We start from the raw sequence: 20,246 nt of genomic DNA, 5'->3' as shown, positions 1-20,246 counted from the left end.
AAGCGAAAAACTGATAACCAAGAGTCCTATATCTGGCAAAACTGTCCTTCAAATCTAAGGGAGAGTTTAAATACTCTGACAAACAGACAATGAGAGAGTTTGTGAACAAGATACCTGCTCTACAAGAAATACTAAAGGGAACACAACAGACAGATAGGAAAAAACAGGAGTGAGAGGTTTGGAACACAATTTTGGGTGATGGTAGCACAACAATGTAAGTACACTGAACAACCATGACTGTGAGTATGGTTGAAAGAGGAAGGTTAAGAGCATGTGGGACACAAGAAGAAAAGAGGAAAGATAAAGACTGGGACTCGATAACTCAGTGAAACCTGGAGTGCTCAACAATTGTGATAAAATGTATAAATATGTTTTTACATGAGAACAAATGAATGTCAACCTTGCAAGTTGTTAAAAATGGAGTGGTGTTGGGGAACAAAAATACAGTCAATGCAGTAGAGACTGTAGTTAACAGAAACATTGTATTATGCTTCCTTTAATGTAACAAAGGCAATATACCACAGCTAAATGCCTGTAAGAGGGGACGTAAGGGAGGGTATGGGACTCTTGGCATTGGCGATATTGTCTGATTCTTTTATTGTACATTAGTTTAGTTCTATCTTTCCTTTTGTTGCTTTTTAGCTGTCTTTTTCTCTTTCTCTTTCTCTTTCTCTCTCTCTCTCTCTCTCTCTCTCTCTCTCTCTCTCTCTCTCTCTTTCTCTTTCTTTTTCTTTTTCTTTTTCTTTTTCTTTTGTATCTGTGCCGGTTTGAGTGTATTGTATCCCCCAAATGCCATTATCTTTGTGGTCTTGTGTGGGGCAAACGTTTTTGGTGCTGGTTGGATTTGCTTGGAATGTGCCCCACCCAGCTGTGGGAGATGATTCTGATGAGATGTTCCCATGGAGGTGTGGCCCTGCCCATTCAAGGTGGACCCTGATCGGTGGAGCGATATAAATGAGCTGACTCAGAGAGAGGAAAAGGAATGCAGCTGGGAGTGATGTTTTGAAGAGGAGCAAGCTCGCTGGAGAGGAACGTCCTGGGAGAAAGCCATTTTGAGGCCGGAGCTTTGGAGCAGACGCCAGCTGCCTTCCTAGCTAGTAGAAGTTTTCCGGACGCCATTGGCCATCCTCCGGTGAAGGTACCTGATTGCTTGGACGCTTTGTGGCCTTAAGACTGTAACTGTGTAGCGAAATAAACCCCCATTTTATAAAAGCCTATCCATCTCTGGTGTTTTGCATTCTGCAGCATTAGCAAACTAGGACAGTATCTCTGCCTTCTTTGACTCTTCCTTCTTTGTGGAAGAAATGGAGATGTCCTTATATAGATAGTGGTGATGGTGGTGAATGAATAAATACCTGATTATACAGGGAACCATCAGTTGTTTACTTAGGACAGAATATGTGGTGGGTAAACAAATCTCTTAAAAAAAAAAAAAACTGGTTGATGAAGAAACCTTGGGGGCACTATATTGAGTGAAATAAGACACATAAGGACAAATATTGTATGGTCTCACTGATATGAACTAATTATAATATGTAAACGCATAGACATGAAATATAAGTTACCAGGATATAGAACGAGGCTAAAGGATGGGGAGCGGTTGCTTATTATGAGTAGAATGTTCAACTAGGTTGAACTTAAATGTTTGGGAATGGACAGAGGTGATGGTAGCATGTTATTGTGAGAATAATTAACAGTGCTGAATGGTGTGTGAATGTGGTAGAAAGGGGAAGCTTAGAGTCACGTATGTCACCAGAAGGAAAGTTGGAGTTTAAAAGATGGGAATGTAGAAAACAGTGAATTCTTGTGATAGACAATGTCCGTGATTAACTGTACAAATATTAGAAATCTCTTTCATGAACTAGAACAAATATATGACAGTATTAACTAGAAGTTAATGTTAGAGGGGTATTTAGGGAAAAAATATACCTATTGCAAACTCTGTACTAATGTTAGTATTTTAACATTCTTTCATCAATAGTAACAAATGTATTATACCAAGATAACAAATGTATTATACCAATACTATGAGTCAGTAATAGATGGGGAGTGGTTAGGGGGATGGCAGTATTTGAGTTTTCTTTTTTGTTTTTATTTCTTTTCTGGAGTAATGAAAATGTTCACAAAATTGAAAAAAAATTGTGGTGGATGCACAGCTATATGATGGTACAGTGGGCAATTGAGTATACACTTTGGATGATTGTATGGTATGTGAACCATCTCAATAAAATTGAATTTTAAAAAAATGGGTAGAGGGCACTACTGGGGTCAGTAAGAGGGGGAGATAAGGTGTATGGGATGTTTGGAGATTTCTTTTTCCTTTATTTCTTTTTCTGGGGTAATGCAAATGTTCTAAAAAATGATCATGGTGATGAATGCACAGCTACGTGATAATGTGAACTATTGATTGTATACTTTGGGTGGATTATGTGGTGTGTGAATATATCTCAGTAAAATTAGATTTAAAAAACCGTTTCACAAATAATAGTGGGCAAATATTTTGTTTAATTATTCTGTACTCTCTACCTTTCATTATGAAGACATCTACTACAAACTTTATAATTTATAGCAATTATAAACTTCTAGTAATTATATATTGTCTCAGACTTTAGTGCTTTTCTAAAAAGAGCTATTTCTCACTCTCACTTGCTTTTTTAATTTTAAAAATATACTCACTGAAAAAATATAATCAATGGAGTATTACCATTTGAATTTATAATCGGAAGATTGTGTAGCAATATAAAATTTTTCTTATGTTATCAATAAGAAAAAGGTTATGTATACAGTGATTGTAATTAGGTAAATAAAGGTGTTCCTACAGTAAAAGATAAAAGAATTCAGTAAAATAATAGTCATCTTTGAATTGTAGAATGACGTTTTAATGTTTATATATAAATATTTTCAAAAATATCTTTTGATGTTAGTAAACAGCCTGTAGAGAATAATGACAGTCAGTGAATATCTTACTCCAAAAATTGTATGTAATTGTATTTAGGTCCATTAATTCTTTAAAATTTGGGACCTGAAAATTGTTACCCTATTGAGGCTCTGGGCTCAATAATCAGTATTTGTAAAGGCTCAGTCTTCCACAGAGATCGCACTCTCCAAGCATGTTTTAATATAGTATTTATTTTCTGTAAGTCTAAAATTATCCACTGAGATTAGAAATAGGAATTTATTCATATTTTTCCTCCCTCCTTGCTACCTTATTCCTGCTATCCCTCACTTTGGTCCTTGCTATTGGAAGTGTCTGTTTTCTTTTGCCACTGTATTTGTCTTTGACAACCTGTTTTTGTCTTAATGTGCTGTTTTGTTTTAATCCCTGTCTCTTAGTTAGCATATATTGTCTTTGTTATCTTTCATCCAGATATATCTGAAACTAGAACTCCTTTCATACCTACAAAAGGTTAATTTAAAAAATAAATAGAACTGTTTAATAGTACCTATTGGGTATCGTTTCAGTTAAACCTGGGAACAGTTGGGTTTTATCGCACCCAGTACAGCTCGGCCATGCTGGAAAGTTTATTACCAGGCATTCGTGACCTTTCTCTGCCCCCTGTGGATCGACTTGGACTACAGAATGACCTCTTCTCCTTGGTGAGCACCTCTCGTTCAAGTATCATGGTGGATTTTGTTGATTAAAGGATTTTGTTTTTCCTGGAATGTCTCACTGAAACATAAAAATTAGAAAAATATGGTTCTTCCTGAAGGTTTGCAACCTTTGACACTAGAGAAAACAACTCGTCAAACAACTCATTGTTAATTAACATTAGACAAGGTTGAACCTTTATAATTTGCCAGTAGCAAATCCTGTTTCATCACTGCTAAGCCAGTTTTTTGCAACAATCTTTAAACTGTTCCTTGTAAGGCAAACCTTTGAAAAGAAATAAATGTGAGCCTTGAAAAAATCTCTCTACTGTTGTATTTTTTAATAATTCGGAGTAATTTATTTTTTTTTTTAAATAGTGGTTATACTTTGATGGGAGGCTCTAAAATCTTTTAACATTATATTATTTCTTAAATTATAATAGTCCATTATATTTAATTTATATAATTTATAATTATATTTATATTTGGCTTTGTTTCAGAAGGGATTTAAATCAGCAATTAGTATCATTATATTATCATCTTTATGACATTAAACTGCAGTATGGGTTAGATAATTTCTAGATGTCTTTGACTATGATAAAATTGTCAGATTCTTCCTAATTTTCCTTTAAATTGGACTTGAAGTTTTCCCTCTCCTCTGCAGTAACTGATTTTGGATTCCTCCTCTGTGTAAACACAGATTAGCATTGATGTACAAACCTTCACATCTGCTGATCTCATTGCTGAGAGAGACCTGTCCCAGGAGAGTGGGCTGTTTGTGCAGTTGGCTGCTGTAACAGAAGTGCTTTTTCTTAACTCTATTATAGTTGGCTCTGAAAGGACTCTGAATCTGTAGTACCTTCCAGTTTGCACTCTTAGAAATGGGTAAAGGAAAGGATAAAGTTGACACAGTTTGCAGGTCCAGTTTTGAAAGAGCCTCTGTCAAAAACCAAGGCCCCAACTACTTTTGCAGCTTTTCCGAAAGTATGAAAAACATCAAAACAAAACCAAGTTAAGGCCCCAGAAACTGAATAGAAATAGGAAGCTTAATCCATTTTTTCCCCAAGTTCTTCCCAAATTGGTGGAATTTTGGTATAAATTTTTTTAAAGGGGCTTTTTATAAATAGCAAAGAGGTAAATAAGGAATGTTGTCATAATACAATGTTTATTCTAACAGTGTGCTTCTGAGTTTAAGTAGTTTCATTTTCTCTAAAACAAAGAGATGACTGACTAGCAGAAGATAATGCCACAAATGCATGCTTATATTTTTAATTTTTATTTGAAGTCTAGATTAATTTATGCTTTTTCCTATCCCAGGCTCGAGCTGGAATCATTAGCACTGTAGAGGTTCTAAAAGTCATGGAGGCTTTTGTGAATGAGCCCAATTATACTGTATGGAGCGACCTGAGCTGTAACCTGGGGATTCTCTCAACTCTCTTATCCCACACAGACTTCTATGAGGAAATCCAGGAGTTTGTGAAAGATGTGTTTTCACCTATAGGGGAGAGACTTGGCTGGGATCCCAAATCTGGAGAAGGTAATGGATGTACTAAATAGTCAGAAATTTTTATCAATAATATCACCTTTGAATCTGCTGGATTTTACTGTATATTCAGTTATCCCCAAATTCCCATAAGAATTCAAAGTCTTTTAAGACACAAAAGGAGAAATATTGTATGTTACCACTACTATGAACTTCCTGAACAATGTAAAATCAATGTCCTATAATATAGAATATTTGGAGACCTAGTGATAGAAGCTAGTGGAGGACAAATGACAATCTAATATGTTCAGATATGTTAAAGAGGGTGAATTCAAAGGTATGGGAATGGATAGAGGTGATGATTGGTAATGGGTTATAAGTATCAGATCCGTATTGAAGGCAAATAGGATTGAAAGAGGTTGTTTAAAGACATATATCCCACAGATAGCACTACAAATATAGATGGCTGTTTGCATGATATACTTCTAAGGTATGACACTAGTACGAGAGTTGACAACAGAATGGTATATGGGAAAAATCTACCTATTACATACTAGGAACTATTAATTAATAGGACTACCTTACTATTACCTCACAAATACTAGGGACAAATAATTAAGGGCTGGAAAGAACTATGGGGTGTTTTGGGTCATGAGAATTGTTTAAAATGGAGAGCGGTTAGGATTGTACAACTAAGTGATGACAATGTGAGATATGTATGGATTATCATAGACATAATATATGCTATGTGAACTTAGGAACCCCCTATTTTGTAAAGCCCTCAATCTTGAGGCTTGCTCTTGGTGAAACTTATGGTTGTAAAGGGGAAGCTAAGCTCACCCATGATTATGCCTAGGAGTCACCTCCAGAGAACCTCTTTTGTTGCTCCAGTGTGGACTCCCTCTCTCTAAGCCTATCTTTGCAAATAAATTCATCATCCTCCCCCCCAATGTGGAATGGGAACCCCCCCCGGGTGAGTGGGTCTCCCTGGTGATGTGGGTCACGGATTTTGGAATGGGCCTGGTCCTGGTGTTGGTGGGTTGGGAGTTCCTTTTTGGCTGAAAGGCAGAGGAGAGAGGCAGCAGGGTGAGGTTTCTGTGGCTGAGAGAGTTTATGTGGAGTTGAGGAGCTGTCATGGAGGTTACTCCTATGCAAGCTTCAGCTAGATGTGCCAAATGGCCACAGTATGATAAGCCCAAGTCAACAGTGGTCCTGAAAACCCTAAAGAATACCTGGATCCCTAGCTGAGATTCTATAAAAGTTTTACTCACTAACTTTTTCTTCAGAAACTTAAATCCTCCAGAGAACTCCTATGCCAGCTAAGTCCCAAAACCCAGAGGCAATAGCCTCTTCAGGAGCATCAACCAGATGTGTCCCTTTTTCCATAATGTCAACACCCCTTTTCAACATGAACAATGTTAGGATGGTCACTGCCTAGACATCCCTGATGATTGAGAAAGTGATTAAACTAGAGGAAGGGGTAGCAACAGACAAGATGGAATTTAATGAAGGATTATGAATACTGAATCTCTAATTTTCTTTTTCTTAGTTGCTAGGGTATTAGAATATCTAGAAGGAAAGAATTGAAATGGTGGAACTGTAACCCATAGCGTTCTTTGAAATTTGCTCTATAGCTACTTGTTAAATTGTGATTTGAAAGTTATCGCCTTTTTGTATATATATTACATTTCACAATAAGGAAATAAACTATGGCACTGTAGCTCATAACATTTTTGGAAATTTCCTATGTAACTACTTGTTAAATTGTACTTTGAAAGTTATTATCTTTTTGCGTATGTGTTGTATTTCACAATAAGGAAATAATTGAAGTTGTGGAACTGTAACCCATAACATTCTTTGAAATTTTGCTCTCTACTTGTTAAATTGTACTTGGTAAGTTATCACTTCTATGTATATATGTTATATTCCACAATTAAAAATATGATTTGAAAAAAGGCCAAAAATAATAGGATAGTCTCCCTTTTCTTGTTTTATAAGGAGTACATGGATGGTTAAGAAAAAAAAAATCTTTTAAGCCTACTGGTAAAATTACATGGACTAAGTGTAGGTGTAGAAGAAGTCTGAGGACCGGGTTCTAGGCAGTCTGGGATTTAGAGATTGCCTTACATCACACGGCAAGTCAGTACCAGAGCCAGCATTATAAGGTTGTCCAACTTCACGACAGCATCTAGTTAAATTCTCTATTAGTATCCTGTGATTCATGGTCTCCTATGATTTTTTTTTAATTTATTTTTTATTGAGTTATTTGAATAAAACAATGCATAGAGTTTAAATGTTACAATTCAATGAGTTTAATGCATCAACAATTCCATCATTCCAGAGAGTTGCCTCAGGCCCCTTCCCAGTAAATCCATTCCACTGGAGTGCCCCTCCTCCCTCCCACAGGCAAACACTGTTCTTACTTTTCTTTCGGTATAGATTAATATTGTCTTTTCTAAGACTCCATATAAATGGAATCATAGAATATGTGCTCTGGTTTTATATGTGGCTTCTTTTACTCAGCATAGTGTTTTTGAGATACATCCAGATTGTTACTCCTTTTTATTCCTGAGGATCATTTCATTGTATGAATATAGCACAATTTGCTTATCCTTTGTACTGATGCCTTCCATCAGATTTGTATGTGTGTTATCTTTTTGGAGATATAATTCACATACCCTAAATTTCATCCTTTTAGAGTGTACAATTCAGTCTTTTTTAGTATATTCACAGGGTTGTGCAACCATTACTACTATCTAATTCCAGAATGTTTTCATCACCCCTTACTCATTAGTAGTCACTCCTCCCAGTCCCTGGCAGCCACTAATCTACTTTCTGTTTCTGGATTTGCCTGTTCTGGGCATTTCATATAAATGAAATCATACAATATGTGGCCTTTTGTGTCTGGTTTCTTTCACTTAGCATCCATGTTGTAGCATATATCAGTACTTCATTCCTTTTTATGACCAAATTATGTTCCACTCTATGGATCAATACCACATTTTGTTTATCCATTCATCAGTTCATACACATTTGGGTTGTTTTCCATTTTTGGGCTGACATGAATAATGCTGCTTTGAACATTTGTGTACAAATTTTTGTATGAACATATGTTTTCATTTCTGTTGGGTACGTACCTAGGAGTAGAACTGATGGTAATATAGTAATTCTATGTTTAACTTTTTGAAGAACTGTCAAACTGTTTTCCAAAGTGGTCTCACCATTTTACTCTCCCACCAGCAACATATGAAGGTTTGAATTTTACTACATCATCACCAATACTTGTTATTTTCCATGTTTTTATTATAACAGTTCTAGTGGGGGTGAAGGGGTATCTCATGATTTTTTCTTTTTTTTTTTTAAATTATGGTTTTGATTTGCATTTTACTGATGACTGATGTTTATCTTATATACTTATTGACCGTTTGCATATGTTTGGAGAAATGGATCTGTAAGATTTTAATTTTTAAAATCTAAGTTTTCAGTTTGTAGACAGGGCACACTTGTTCTGTATATGGTCTCTCTCTGAACCTTGCATAAAAACTGCACGATCTAAGCCTATTCCTTTCACACATAATCCTTAGCAGTGTTATTAACTATCCTGAGTGAACATTTAGTAAATTCAGATAGTTGGCATTTGTGCCAGTAAACAAGGTGAGCAAATTTATTTGCTTTTCTAGTCTGTTTGGCTCTTCATTTCACTCTTATGGTTTGAAAAATTTAAGTGAAGCTTTATCTAAAGTATTAAAGCAGTTGATCATGTTTGTTTAAAAATGTAGACATGGTATAAAACAGTTAGACATCCAAGTAGCATGTTTGTAAAATAGGCTTTTTCAGTATAATTTTATGTCTTTTTTACTTCCCAATCAGGTCATCTAGATGCACTTCTGAGGGGTTTGGTTCTGGGCAAACTAGGAAAAGCAGGACATAAAGCAACACTAGAAGAAGCCCGTCGTCGGTTTAAGGATCACGTGGAAGGGAAACAGATTCTCTCTGCTGATCTGAGGAGTCCTGTAAGTTTCCATAATGAATTGCCTTGATTTTTAAGAAATGCATTATTCTGTGTAACATGGAACTTCTTAAAAGGAACCCAAAACGGACTGACCCCAAAACCATGTCTGTTTACCCTTGTATTTTAATATATGCCCTTTAGGTGGTTTGTAGCCAACTTTTCATTTATTTAAAGTTTCTCAGTCAGCACTGGGATACTGAAAGTTGATTATCAGTGTGCAATTTTCCCGAGAGAGCTGGTGTGCTCTGCTATTACTACATGCCCTCTACCTTTGTGGTCCTTGATGTGAGCTGTTAGCTCTTTGCTGCAATTTATATATAACATCCACATTCAGCTATTTACAGGGTTGTGTTGTTTACTTTCTGTCTTTACTGAAGATTAGAATATTCAAAACAAGCTACATGTTATCAAATGCCTTCTTTTTGTCCCTGTATTCTCTTGTAGGTCTATCTGACTGTTTTGAAGCATGGTGATAGCACCACCTTAGACATTATGCTAAAGGTGAGCATATATGGAAAAGTCTCCCATTTCCTGCTCTTTGAACTTGGATTGACACATAGAATATGAGCTTTAAGTGGTTAAAAAAAAAAAAAAGTCCTGGCAAAGGAAATATAGCACATAGATTAGCAAATTTCAGGACTGTGAGAGAAATATGTCTGTTCCTGTGTACTACCACTACTATACCAGCAGCCTTATAATCACTTCTTTTTTACTCAAGCTTATACATCTTGAAACATAACACTGAAACGTTCACTTTCAAAGTTCTTAAAAATTTCACCTTCAGTGTAAACATACGTGGGGTTCTATCCATTTTAATCTTTAAACAGAAGATTTTTTTCTGTATAGAAAATTACTAAAGAGATAGATGGTCAGGTGTCTCACATGTTTCAGCTATGCCAGTACCCCTTATGCATGGACAAGAAATTAGTTAATTTGTCTGCACAGCCTCTGTAATTTTCCCAAGTAAATGTCATATAATTAAACTCTGGCTTGGGCAAAATATTGATAAAATTTTCCATGTCCTTATAAGGCATATGATCTGTTTGAAAGTTCTAATTAATAGTAATACTGCAAAATAAGTGCTTTCTCCAATCCCTGTCTACACAGTTATCAGTCTGTAAGGAAATCACTTGACTGTACTGGTTGCTTTAGATTTGTGGAGGGCGTCAAATCTATTCATTCTCATCAAATAGAATCTACACAATGTGCCTAAATACCGAAGCCATCCATCAGACCTATAAAGCCCGTTCATTAAAAGATTAATACCTGGAGGGTGAACAGGACAGGAGTGGAGAATGTGCTTTGCTACTTGTCTTAGTTTGCCAGGGCTGCTATGACAAATACCACACAGTGGGTTGGCTTTAACACCATAAGTTTATTGTGGAGGCTGGAAGTCCATCATCAAGGTATTGGCAGGGCTTGCTTTTACTCAGTTTGGGCACACCTTAAGTGAAAAAGCATCTTCAAAAGTTCTGTTTACAAATGATTTTACACCCACAGGACCGGGAATTAGGAGTTGTACGTATCTTTTGTGGGGGCCATGCTTCAATCTCCAACACTGTTCCTGCCTTTAATGGATGATGATAAATAATTCTTTAGTACATCAGACACTTTTCTGATTCCATGCAGAGCTGGATTACTGCTGTTCTTGGGATTGCAAAACTAATTTTTAATATTTTAATTCTAAACATCCTATTTAAAATCCTATTTAAAATGATTGGGATGTTTTGAAAAATATATTATTAACATTATTTGTTTAAGAAACAGTATCGGGGGACAGAGACCTTAGATGGCAGCTAGGTGAGACAGAGCAAAAGTCACCTCCGTGGGAAACACTAGATAAAAAACCAGACAGTGACCCAGAACACCACTTCCAGAGTAGCACCAGCTGGACAAGATCTGCTAAAGCCACAGGGAACGTGCGTTTGGTGAAACCAGGAGTCTGCATTCTGAAATGAGTGAGTGAGTCAACTGAGTCCCTCGGCCACACTGCGGTGTGGGGAAACGGTGGGTTGGCATTTAAAAAAAAAAAAAAAAAAAGTCCGGGAACAGCTGCAGATAAGACGGGAGCGGTCTGGACTAACGCCTCGGTGTCTGGGGTGGAGGATACCCCTTCCCACACCCACTGCTGATTGTCTCAGGTTCAGGGGAGCAAAGGGGAGCCAAAAGGAGAGGAAAAAAAAAAACGCACGACTTGCAGCCATCTCCCCAGTGGGCGGGGCTGCTTCTGCCTGGGGCCAAACACACAGCAGAGAGCCGAGCCAAGAAACCCAGCCTGACAGGGAGTCTTTCCCGCAGCACCGCTCACACGACACAGTATCGGCGTGGACAGTGACCTTGAATACACCCACTGCTGATTGTCCAGGAGCTGGGAGGGCGGAGCTGTGCGGAAAGGGGGAGGTTAACGCGTCACATTCAACCATCTTTGAAGCAGGTTGGGAACGCCCCTACACAGCCCGGCGACCCAGGGCTTCCCTGGAGGCCGGCGCTCACTTGTGATGTGGCACGGCCCTCCCCCCTCAGCAGAGGTCCTGGAAAAGCACAGCAGGGAGGGGGGAACCGCTCAGAAATCCCAGGGAACCTAAGCCAATACCAAGGGCTTTTCTGTTAGTGGCAGAGAACAGCCTTAAATCTCCGGGAACACCTGGGAGGTTTGATTATTAAACCTGCCCTACCTCCTAACCGCTCAGGCACATGCCCCTCATTGAGGGCAGACAGCACCGACAACACACCCAAATTAAATGCACCAACTGGACCCCATAAGAATCAGATCCCCACACACCACAAAGTTGAGGAGAACTGACTTGAGGGGAATAAGTGACTCACGGACACCATCTGCTAGTTAGTTAGAGAAAGTATATGTCACCAAGCTGCAATTCTAACAAATTAAAGATCAAGTAAAGCAAATGCTAAGAAGCCAAAAACAACAGAAAATCTTAAAGCATATGATAAAACCAGACGACATGGGAGAACCCAAACCCAAACACTCAAAAGATCAGAAGACACACAGTGCTTGGCCCAGTTAATCAAAGAACTACAGACAGGCAATGAGAGCATGGCACGGGATATAAAGGACTTGAAGAAGAGCATAGCACAGAATATAAAAGACATAAAGAAGATCCTAGAAGAGCATAAAGAAGATATTGTAAGAGTAAATAAAAAAAATAGAAGATCTTATGGAAACTTAAGAAACTGTAGGCCAAATTAAAAAGACTCTGGATACTCATAATACAAGATTAGAGGAGGTTGAACAACAACTCAGCCTCCTCGAGGAGCACAGAACAGAAAATGAAAGAACAAAAGAAAGAATGGAGAAAAAAATTGAAAAAATCGAAATGGATCTCAGGGATATGATAGATAAAATAAAATGTCCAAATTTAAGACTCATTGGTGTCCCAGAAGGGGAAGAGAAAGGTAAAGGTCTAGAAAGAGTATTCAAAGAAATTGTTGGGGAAACTTCCCAAACCTTCTACACAGTATAAATACACAAAGCATAAATGCCCAGTGAACTCCAAATAGAATAAATCCAAATAAGCCCACTCCAAGACATATTCTGATCAGACTGTCAAATAGTGAAGAGAAGGAGCAAGTTCTGAAAGCAGCAAGAGAAAAGGAATTCACCACATACAAAGGAAACAACGTAAGACTAAGTAGTGACTACTCAGCGGCCACCATGGAGGCGAGAAGGCAGTGGCATGACATATTTAAAATTCTGAGAGAGAAAAATTTCCAACCAAGAATACTTTATCCAGCAAAACTCTCCTTCAGATTTGAGGGAGAGCTTAAATTTTTCATAGACAAACAAATGCTGAGAGAGTTTACTAATAAAAGACCTACCCTACTTCAGATACTAAAGGGAGCCCTACCAACAGAAAAACAAAGAAATGAGAGAGATATAGAGAATTTCAGCAGACATATATAGAATATTACATCCCAGGTCACCTCCAGAATGGACTGTATGCTGGGACATAAAAACAAGCCTCAATAAAATAAAAAATAAAAAAATGAATTTGTTCAAAGCACATTCTCTGACCACAATGGAATACAAATAGAAGTCAATAACCATCAGAGACTTGGAGAATTCACAAACACCTGAAGGATAAAAATGAGGGGGAGATGAAAACATTCCCGGATAATCAAAAGCTGAGGGACTTCATCACCAGTAGATCAGTCCTAAGTAGGCTGAAAGGAAGGGACACTAAACAATTGACTGAAACCACATGAAGAAATAAAGATTTCCAGTAAAGATCACATGGTAAATATAAATACCAATACTACTGTATTGTTGATTTAAAACTCCACTATTTACTTCCTACAGGATCTAAAATACATAAACTGTAACGATAAATTGGTGGTTTTGGACTCAACGTAAAATATGTAATTTTTGACAAGAACTACATAAAGTGGGGGAATGGAGGAGTATAGGAACACAGTTTACGTGTCCTATTGAAGTTAAGCTGGTATCAAAGAAAAACAAGATTGTTACAGATTTAAGATGTTAAATTTAAGCCCCATGGTAAACACAAAGAAAGTATCAGAGAATATGACCAAAGAGATGAAAAGTAGAGTAGGGGTTCCAAGAAGTGGGGGAAGGGGCAATGGGGAGTTAAGAAATAAGAGTAGGGTTTTTGTTTGGGGTGAAGGGAAACTTCTAGAAATGGATGGTCGGAAGGTGATAGCACTGCAGCATTCTAAATGTGATTAATCCCACTAATGGAATGCTAGGGAGGGGTGGAATAGGAAGATTTAGGCTATATATATCTTTCCACAATTGAAAAAAAAAAATAAAAGACAGTCTAAATAGATGACAATTAAATGCCAAGGATGATCCTGGATGGGATCTGAGGTTGGAGGAGAGGAGGCTCAAAGGGACACAGATGGGACACAAGAAAGAAAAAAAAGGAAATATAGAATGTAAGCTTTATATCAATGTTGAATTTCTTGAACTTCTTAGCTGCGCTTAAAGAGATTGTATAAAGTAATGTTCTTGTCCATGGGAAAGGTATATGTGAATTGTATTGTTTGTTCAAAGATATATGCAGCTTGCTCTCATATTTAGAGGACAGAGCAATAGATGATGGGTGTTAGGAAGGGAGGGAGGGAGAGAGGGAGGGAAAGAGAGACAGTGGTGTGACAGGATCTTAAAGGTGATGGATCGGGGTATTGGGGGAGGGGGTTGGGGTATGATGGAGTTCTATGTATGGGGTTTGTACTGTTTTTGCAACTGTTCCTGTAAGATTGAACTTATTTCAAAATAAAATTTATTATTAAAAAAGAGAAAAGAAACAGTATCACTTTGACTACCCATGTTATAGATGGATTTCCTTTCTAATATTATAAAAATTATATTTTGGATATACCTTTCAATTTAAATGATGTTTCCTGTTTTCATTCTTAATATTCCATGAACCTGTACACTATAAATCATATTTCTTTGTGTGTGAAATGGGGTATTTTGTATTTTGTTTCATGAAAGTCTGGAGAAAAATAGGGGTTCTGAAATTTTCATAGCATATTTTGACATTTTGTGTCATGGCATGCTTTTAAGAATTTATACAACTGCGTATTTAATAAGAGTTTGCATTTAACACAAGAGTGCTCAAGATGATTCACCTTTACTATGGAAAGAGCTCTAATGAAGGCAGAATCAGGATTCTTTAAGAAATTAGTTGGTAAGAGATGAGGAGGATTGTTTTCTGTTGGTGATTTGGGACTACGTGAGGATAAAAAAATAAGTATATTTGAAATGCTGTGTTAGAGTGCCCTCTAGTGGACTAATGTAACAGGTTCTTCTTGGAAAATTTACTTCCTGAAAGCCAGAGTTCAGACCTTGAATATTGGAACTGAAAAGGATCTTAGAAATCATCAGTCCACCCCCCTCATTTTACACATGGGGAAACTGAGACCCAGGGAAATTAAGGACTTACTCAAGATTACACAGCTAGTTAGAGGCAAAACTAGGACTAGAACCCAGGCCTCCCAACTTCCTATCTGTTTTACTACACTGCTGCTGGAGACTACAAAGAAAAGGCAGAAGAAACTGTGAGCTGTGATGGGGTCTCCAGACACTGGTCAGTGTTAAATCTTAAGGGGAAAAAAGGTCAAGAGAGTCTGTAAATTAAATTGTCTTGGAGAGTTACCTTGTACATTTGCAGTTCTCATTTTTTAAATATAGTAATATTTTATTTCTGATTATGAAAAAAGGTTTTGTATATTCAATATGGAAGATTTAGAGACTAGAAAAGTATAAAGAAGAAAATAAAACCTATAATCAGAAAAGCACTTCACAAAAGTATATAATATGACCTCATTCCTGGTTTAGTATCGAATATATGGTAGTAATTTTATTTGTTCTTTATACTTCTCTGTCATTCTAATATTCTTCCTTCAACCTGCACTACTTTTGCAGTTAGAAGAAAATGTGAGTGTTAAAAAAAATGCAGAATCCCATTGATCAGAGACCAATTAATGTTAACTTTTTAATGTATTTTAAAATATATATTATTTGAAAATTAAATTATGAAAATACATTTATTTAGACTTTCATTTTTTTACTCAATAAATTAACTTGGTGAATTTTAATGTATAACGTTAGTAGTGATTAATTTGTTCATCTATCATAGAACATTTCATATATATATATATATGTAAAGAATTTGGCCATGGCAGATTTACCTCTCAGATCTTGATGTTCACCTGCTTACAACTGTTGACAGGCTATACATCTAGTGACAAATGACAAATTTAGTGCTCAAGCATCTTGAAAAGTATTCTCTTATGTTAATTTTGTACCCTGCCAGTCTAACCCAACGAGAACGTAGGTTTCCCCTTACTAAGGGAGAAGCTCATGTGAGCGTGTGCAGAGCTTCCATGGAGCATTAACCATACCTATTTTTGTTTTTTTCCTGTAGCTTCACAAACAAGCAGATATGCAGGAAGAGAAAAACCGAATTGAAAGAGTCCTTGGGGCTACTCTTTCACCTGAACTGATTCAAAAAGTCCTCACCTTTGCACTTTCAGTAAGTTACAATGAAAACTGTTTTTAGGGGGAATTGTTACCCATTGATCTGTGACAAGTTTATTTGATTCATTATTCTCTTGATCTGCCTTAACTCTAAACTAAGGCTTCTGGACAATTGACATGAACTTTTGTTACTGTCTTCTATTATTTCCTTCTAATATTGATTATTGGAATAGTTGAGAGAGGAAATAAATTCTATCTCCAGAATAGGCACTGTGAGGACAAAGACTTGAAAACTGTCAGTCTCACTGAACCCTGTGCCTACTTTGTGCCTCTTCCTTTCTTTACCTTGTAGGATACCAAGCAAGTATCTGTTGAGCAGTCTGTTTGTACCTGTCCTGATACCACATTCTAAATTTGGCTGATCTTTAGGTTAAACATTCTCCTCTTTACTGGAAGCTTCTGGTTCCAGTTAACCCTAAAACAAGGAATGAGTGTCTTCAGTGAAGCTTTTGTTACTTGGTTACCCTGAATGCATGTTGCCCTTTCTGGCACCAGAAGAGGTTTGATGATGCACTAGACTTTTAGTTGTCTTTCTGTTTTTAGGAAGAGGTACGTCCACAGGATACTGTATCAGTAATTGGTGGGGTGGCTGGAGGCAGCAAGCATGGAAGGAAAGCTGCTTGGAAATTTATAAAGGACAACTGGGAAGAGCTTTATAATCGATACCAGGGAGGATTCTTAATATCCAGACTAATAAAGGTATGTGAGCATTTTTATTTTCAGTAGCTCGCTTACCATTATTGAATGGCATCCGTGATTCACTGTTCTTTTAAGAGTTTATCTAAATAGTTAATTAGCTTTGTTAAAAGTCTTCTCTATCCCACTTCCAAACCTTCTATAATAAACTGAAGTTGGGAGAGAAAAGAATGATTTGTTTTTAGAGTAAATGGAAGTTTGTTCCCAGCCTCTTTTAGTTGTGCTTAATATTATAAACCATTGCTTTTTCAGCTATCAGTTGAGGGATTTGCAGTTGATAAAATGGCTGGAGAAGTTAAGGTAAGGAGAAAGTACTGTTTACTTTTCACTTTTCAATCCAGTAAGTAAAATACTACCTAACCAAGTTGTAATCATAATGTATTGGGTAATGTTGCAATTTAGTGTTTTTGCTTGGAGAAAGCTTAGATTATATCTTTAATGTCAGGAGAATTTCGAGTTGTTGGCATCATCTTTGGGAGCACTGAAATGGTTGAAAGAACATGGACCTTGGAGTCAGTTGACCTGGGTGTAATAAATCTATGCTCTGTCCCTTATTAGCTGAGTGACTTTGAGTAAGTTTTACGTGTCACTTTCACTTTCATCTTGAAGTCAAGGGATCAGATGTCAGGTGTGAGTTTGGAAGTTCAGAAAGCTATCATATAGTTTGGTTCGCTTTATGAGCCATTGTCAGGAATAAGATGTGAAGATTTCAGATCTTCTCTAGAAAACAGTGAAAGACTTGGTCTCCACCTTCATTTAATTTACAGTGTGTTGTATTATATAAGCAATTATTTTATTATAAGGGTAATAAATTAGTACTATGACAGAGAAATACTTGAAATGGGTGGAGGGTAGTGGCCAAGCCGAGGCTGAAGAGATAGGTAGGAGACCAGACCATGTAGGCTTTGTAGGCCATATTAAAAATTTCCTTAAGAATCAAAAGTCCTTGAAAGGTTTATAAACAAAGGAGTGGCTTGATCCGATTTGTATTTTAAAATTTTCAATCTGGCTGCAATGTGGAGAATCTTTTGGAAGAGGGAAGAAAGGATGCCCGGGAACTAATTCTCTAAACAGGAATGATGTAATAACTTGGAGTAGGGTAGTGGTGGTAGTGGAGGAAATGGGGTATTCAGAAACAGGGGCTTGATTTTATTCATCTTTGATTCAACAAATATTTACTAAGTGGTTTCTCTGTGTTGTGAACATATCTGAGGTAGGAAGAATTCCAGGATTTCTGGTATGTGAATGGTGGTGCTTTTGTTGAGATGGAACTGGAGGGAGACTCGTATCTAACTCAGGCCCTAAGAACCCATGATTAGGATCCTTTGGTGCAGGAGCCATTGTGGTCTATATAAATAAGGTTATTGGTTTCTAAAAGGCCCTGACTTAATCTGATGGATTAGCCATTCTTTCTTCTATTCCCATGATGGCTAGTTCAAAGGAAAGGCTCCCCATTCTTTTGCTGGTTGGTATTTAAGAGTTGCTTTGTTTAGTATAAAACTCTATTTCATTAGAAAATAAAGTTTATTCACCTTTAATCAGTAAGCATTGTGACAAATTATAACAAACTCAGAAAGATACTGGGCCTAAAAAGAAAGTCAGTAGGTTCTGTCTCATTACTATTAACTTTTGATTAGGTATTTTGAAGCTTATAATATTTGGGGGAGAATTCCTGTGTACGTGTCCAAGGAGTTGCTTGTTTTCTTTTAGTGTGGTGATGTGGAAAGGTGAAAAATGTAAATGTAATTAGGAAAGCATGAGGGTGGCAGTGATAAATACCAGGATATTTTTTCATATCCTGTGATACTAACTTCTATTACTAGGAATGATCATTTAACATAACCCTTGCATTTTGGGTTCTTTACACCAGGCTTTCTTTGAGAGTCACCCAGCTCCTTCTGCTGAGCGTACCATCCAGCAGTGTTGTGAAAATATCCTGCTGAATGCTGCTTGGCTAAAGCGAGATGCTGAGAGCATCCACCAGTACCTCCTTCAGCGAAAGGCCTCACCACCCACTGTGTGAACCCTGAGCTGTCACTGTGGTTCTTCTGCTTAGCTGCAGGAATAAGGTGGAGCTACAACAGCTGATTCATATGCCAAGAATTTGGAGTCTTCTTTCAAACCAGTGGGGGTTGGACAATGAATGTAGTTAACTGGTTCCTGCTCACACTCCAGAATTAAATTCTATTGAAAAAGGAAAATCAGCAATTCAGCAAAAAAATAAAATAAAAAATAAAAATGTAAATATGATAGTAATAAAATAGAGCATAATGAAACTGTGAAACTTCCTGAAGCCTTGTCAGTGGTTAAAAGTATTTAACACTCTCCTGTTAATGACAGACGTTCTGTTTTTATAACCTACCAAAAGGAAACTAGAGGCTTTGGGGTCAAGATTTTTGTGAAGTGGGTTCTACAAGCAGCCTACAAGCCAAGGGTAGTATCCATTGCTGGGAACAGTTAAATATGAAAGGCTGATTGATACCTGGTTTAATATAGTCCAAGTCTGTGCATAATTCGAAGTGGGTTTCTTTCTTTTCCTCTTTTTTTTTTTTTTTTGGCATGGGGACTAATCAGGAAGATACATTTTCCTGCATAACTCAATCCAAAGCAAGGATTGTAGTTTTCCTCCTTGCCTTCCCTTCTGTGTGACCCCTTGGCCCAAACAAAAAGATGTTAAAAAAAACAAAAACAAAAACAGAAAAACCTACCCTGTTCTGGGTTTTTCCTTTCCCTTATTTCCACCCCTAGCCTCGACCCACAGTGTCCTTCTTAGATAAAGAAACAATAAGGCATCGTCTTTCATAGCCACATGAAATAAGAGAAACTGATTTACATTATTTTTCTTTCTTTTTAAAGATGACTTTTAAGAACCCTAAGAGACAATAGAAATCAAAAGGTTTTGAGCCAGACCTTCTTGAAGGAGTTATTCTGCTGAAAATGGTCTTAGTTGTCCAATAGACCATCTGTTGAACCTTTTCATAACAGTATCTGCACTGGCTTCTCCTGGTTCATTGTGTGCATGTGAGAAGTCAGTGGTAACTGCTGCAGGGCCTACACATTAGTGGTAACTGGTTTAAAAAAAAAAAAAAAAAAGACTATAAGCCTATGTGTGCCACTCTTTGCTTCAACAGTGTATCATACTAACAAGCCTCACCTATGTAATCCAGTGAGTTTTAATTCTCAATTTCATTCCCTTCCTCTTCTCCTACCTTTTTCCCTCCTTTTTTTTTCCTCTTATTTTCCTTTTTAAATTTTTTTTTTGTGTTACTAACAGGAATTCATATTTGGTGTGGCTTAAACTGTATTTCAGAAGGTCATCAGATTGTGAGACCGCTTCCTTGAAACATTTTTGTGCTATTGTTTTAAAAAAAATAATAATTAAAAAACAGTTGGCGTTAATAAAAATGTCAATGTGAAAGTGATGTCCTGATTTCTTTTGTTCT

At 37.0% G+C, this 20,246-nt stretch overlaps 1 protein-coding gene across 3 annotated transcripts in view; it reads left to right on the top strand.

The window, feature by feature from the left end:
- The window catches only part of NPEPPS (aminopeptidase puromycin sensitive), a 110,034-nt gene extending 90,069 nt beyond the window's left edge, over positions 1–19,965 (top strand). For all 3 annotated transcript variants that reach the window (XM_037810849.1, XM_037810847.1, XM_037810848.1), the window contains 8 exons: positions 3,463–3,597; positions 4,906–5,125; positions 8,942–9,084; positions 9,528–9,584; positions 15,995–16,102; positions 16,651–16,806; positions 17,056–17,103; positions 18,674–19,965. In XM_037810849.1, coding sequence (XP_037666777.1) covers positions 3,463–3,597; positions 4,906–5,125; positions 8,942–9,084; positions 9,528–9,584; positions 15,995–16,102; positions 16,651–16,806; positions 17,056–17,103; positions 18,674–18,826 — 1,020 coding nt within the window. In that variant the 3' untranslated portion in view covers positions 18,827–19,965. The remainder of the gene's footprint in view (positions 1–3,462; positions 3,598–4,905; positions 5,126–8,941; positions 9,085–9,527; positions 9,585–15,994; positions 16,103–16,650; positions 16,807–17,055; positions 17,104–18,673) is intronic.
- The last annotated feature ends 281 nt before the right edge of the window (positions 19,966–20,246 follow it).

The sequence above is a fragment of the Choloepus didactylus genome, chromosome 18 (genome assembly GCF_015220235.1).
Source record: "Choloepus didactylus isolate mChoDid1 chromosome 18, mChoDid1.pri, whole genome shotgun sequence".
Classification (NCBI taxonomy): Eukaryota; Metazoa; Chordata; class Mammalia; order Pilosa; family Megalonychidae; genus Choloepus; species Choloepus didactylus.
The sequence above is the reverse complement of the archived record's forward strand: the minus strand, read 5'-3'. Positions and strand labels throughout refer to the sequence as shown.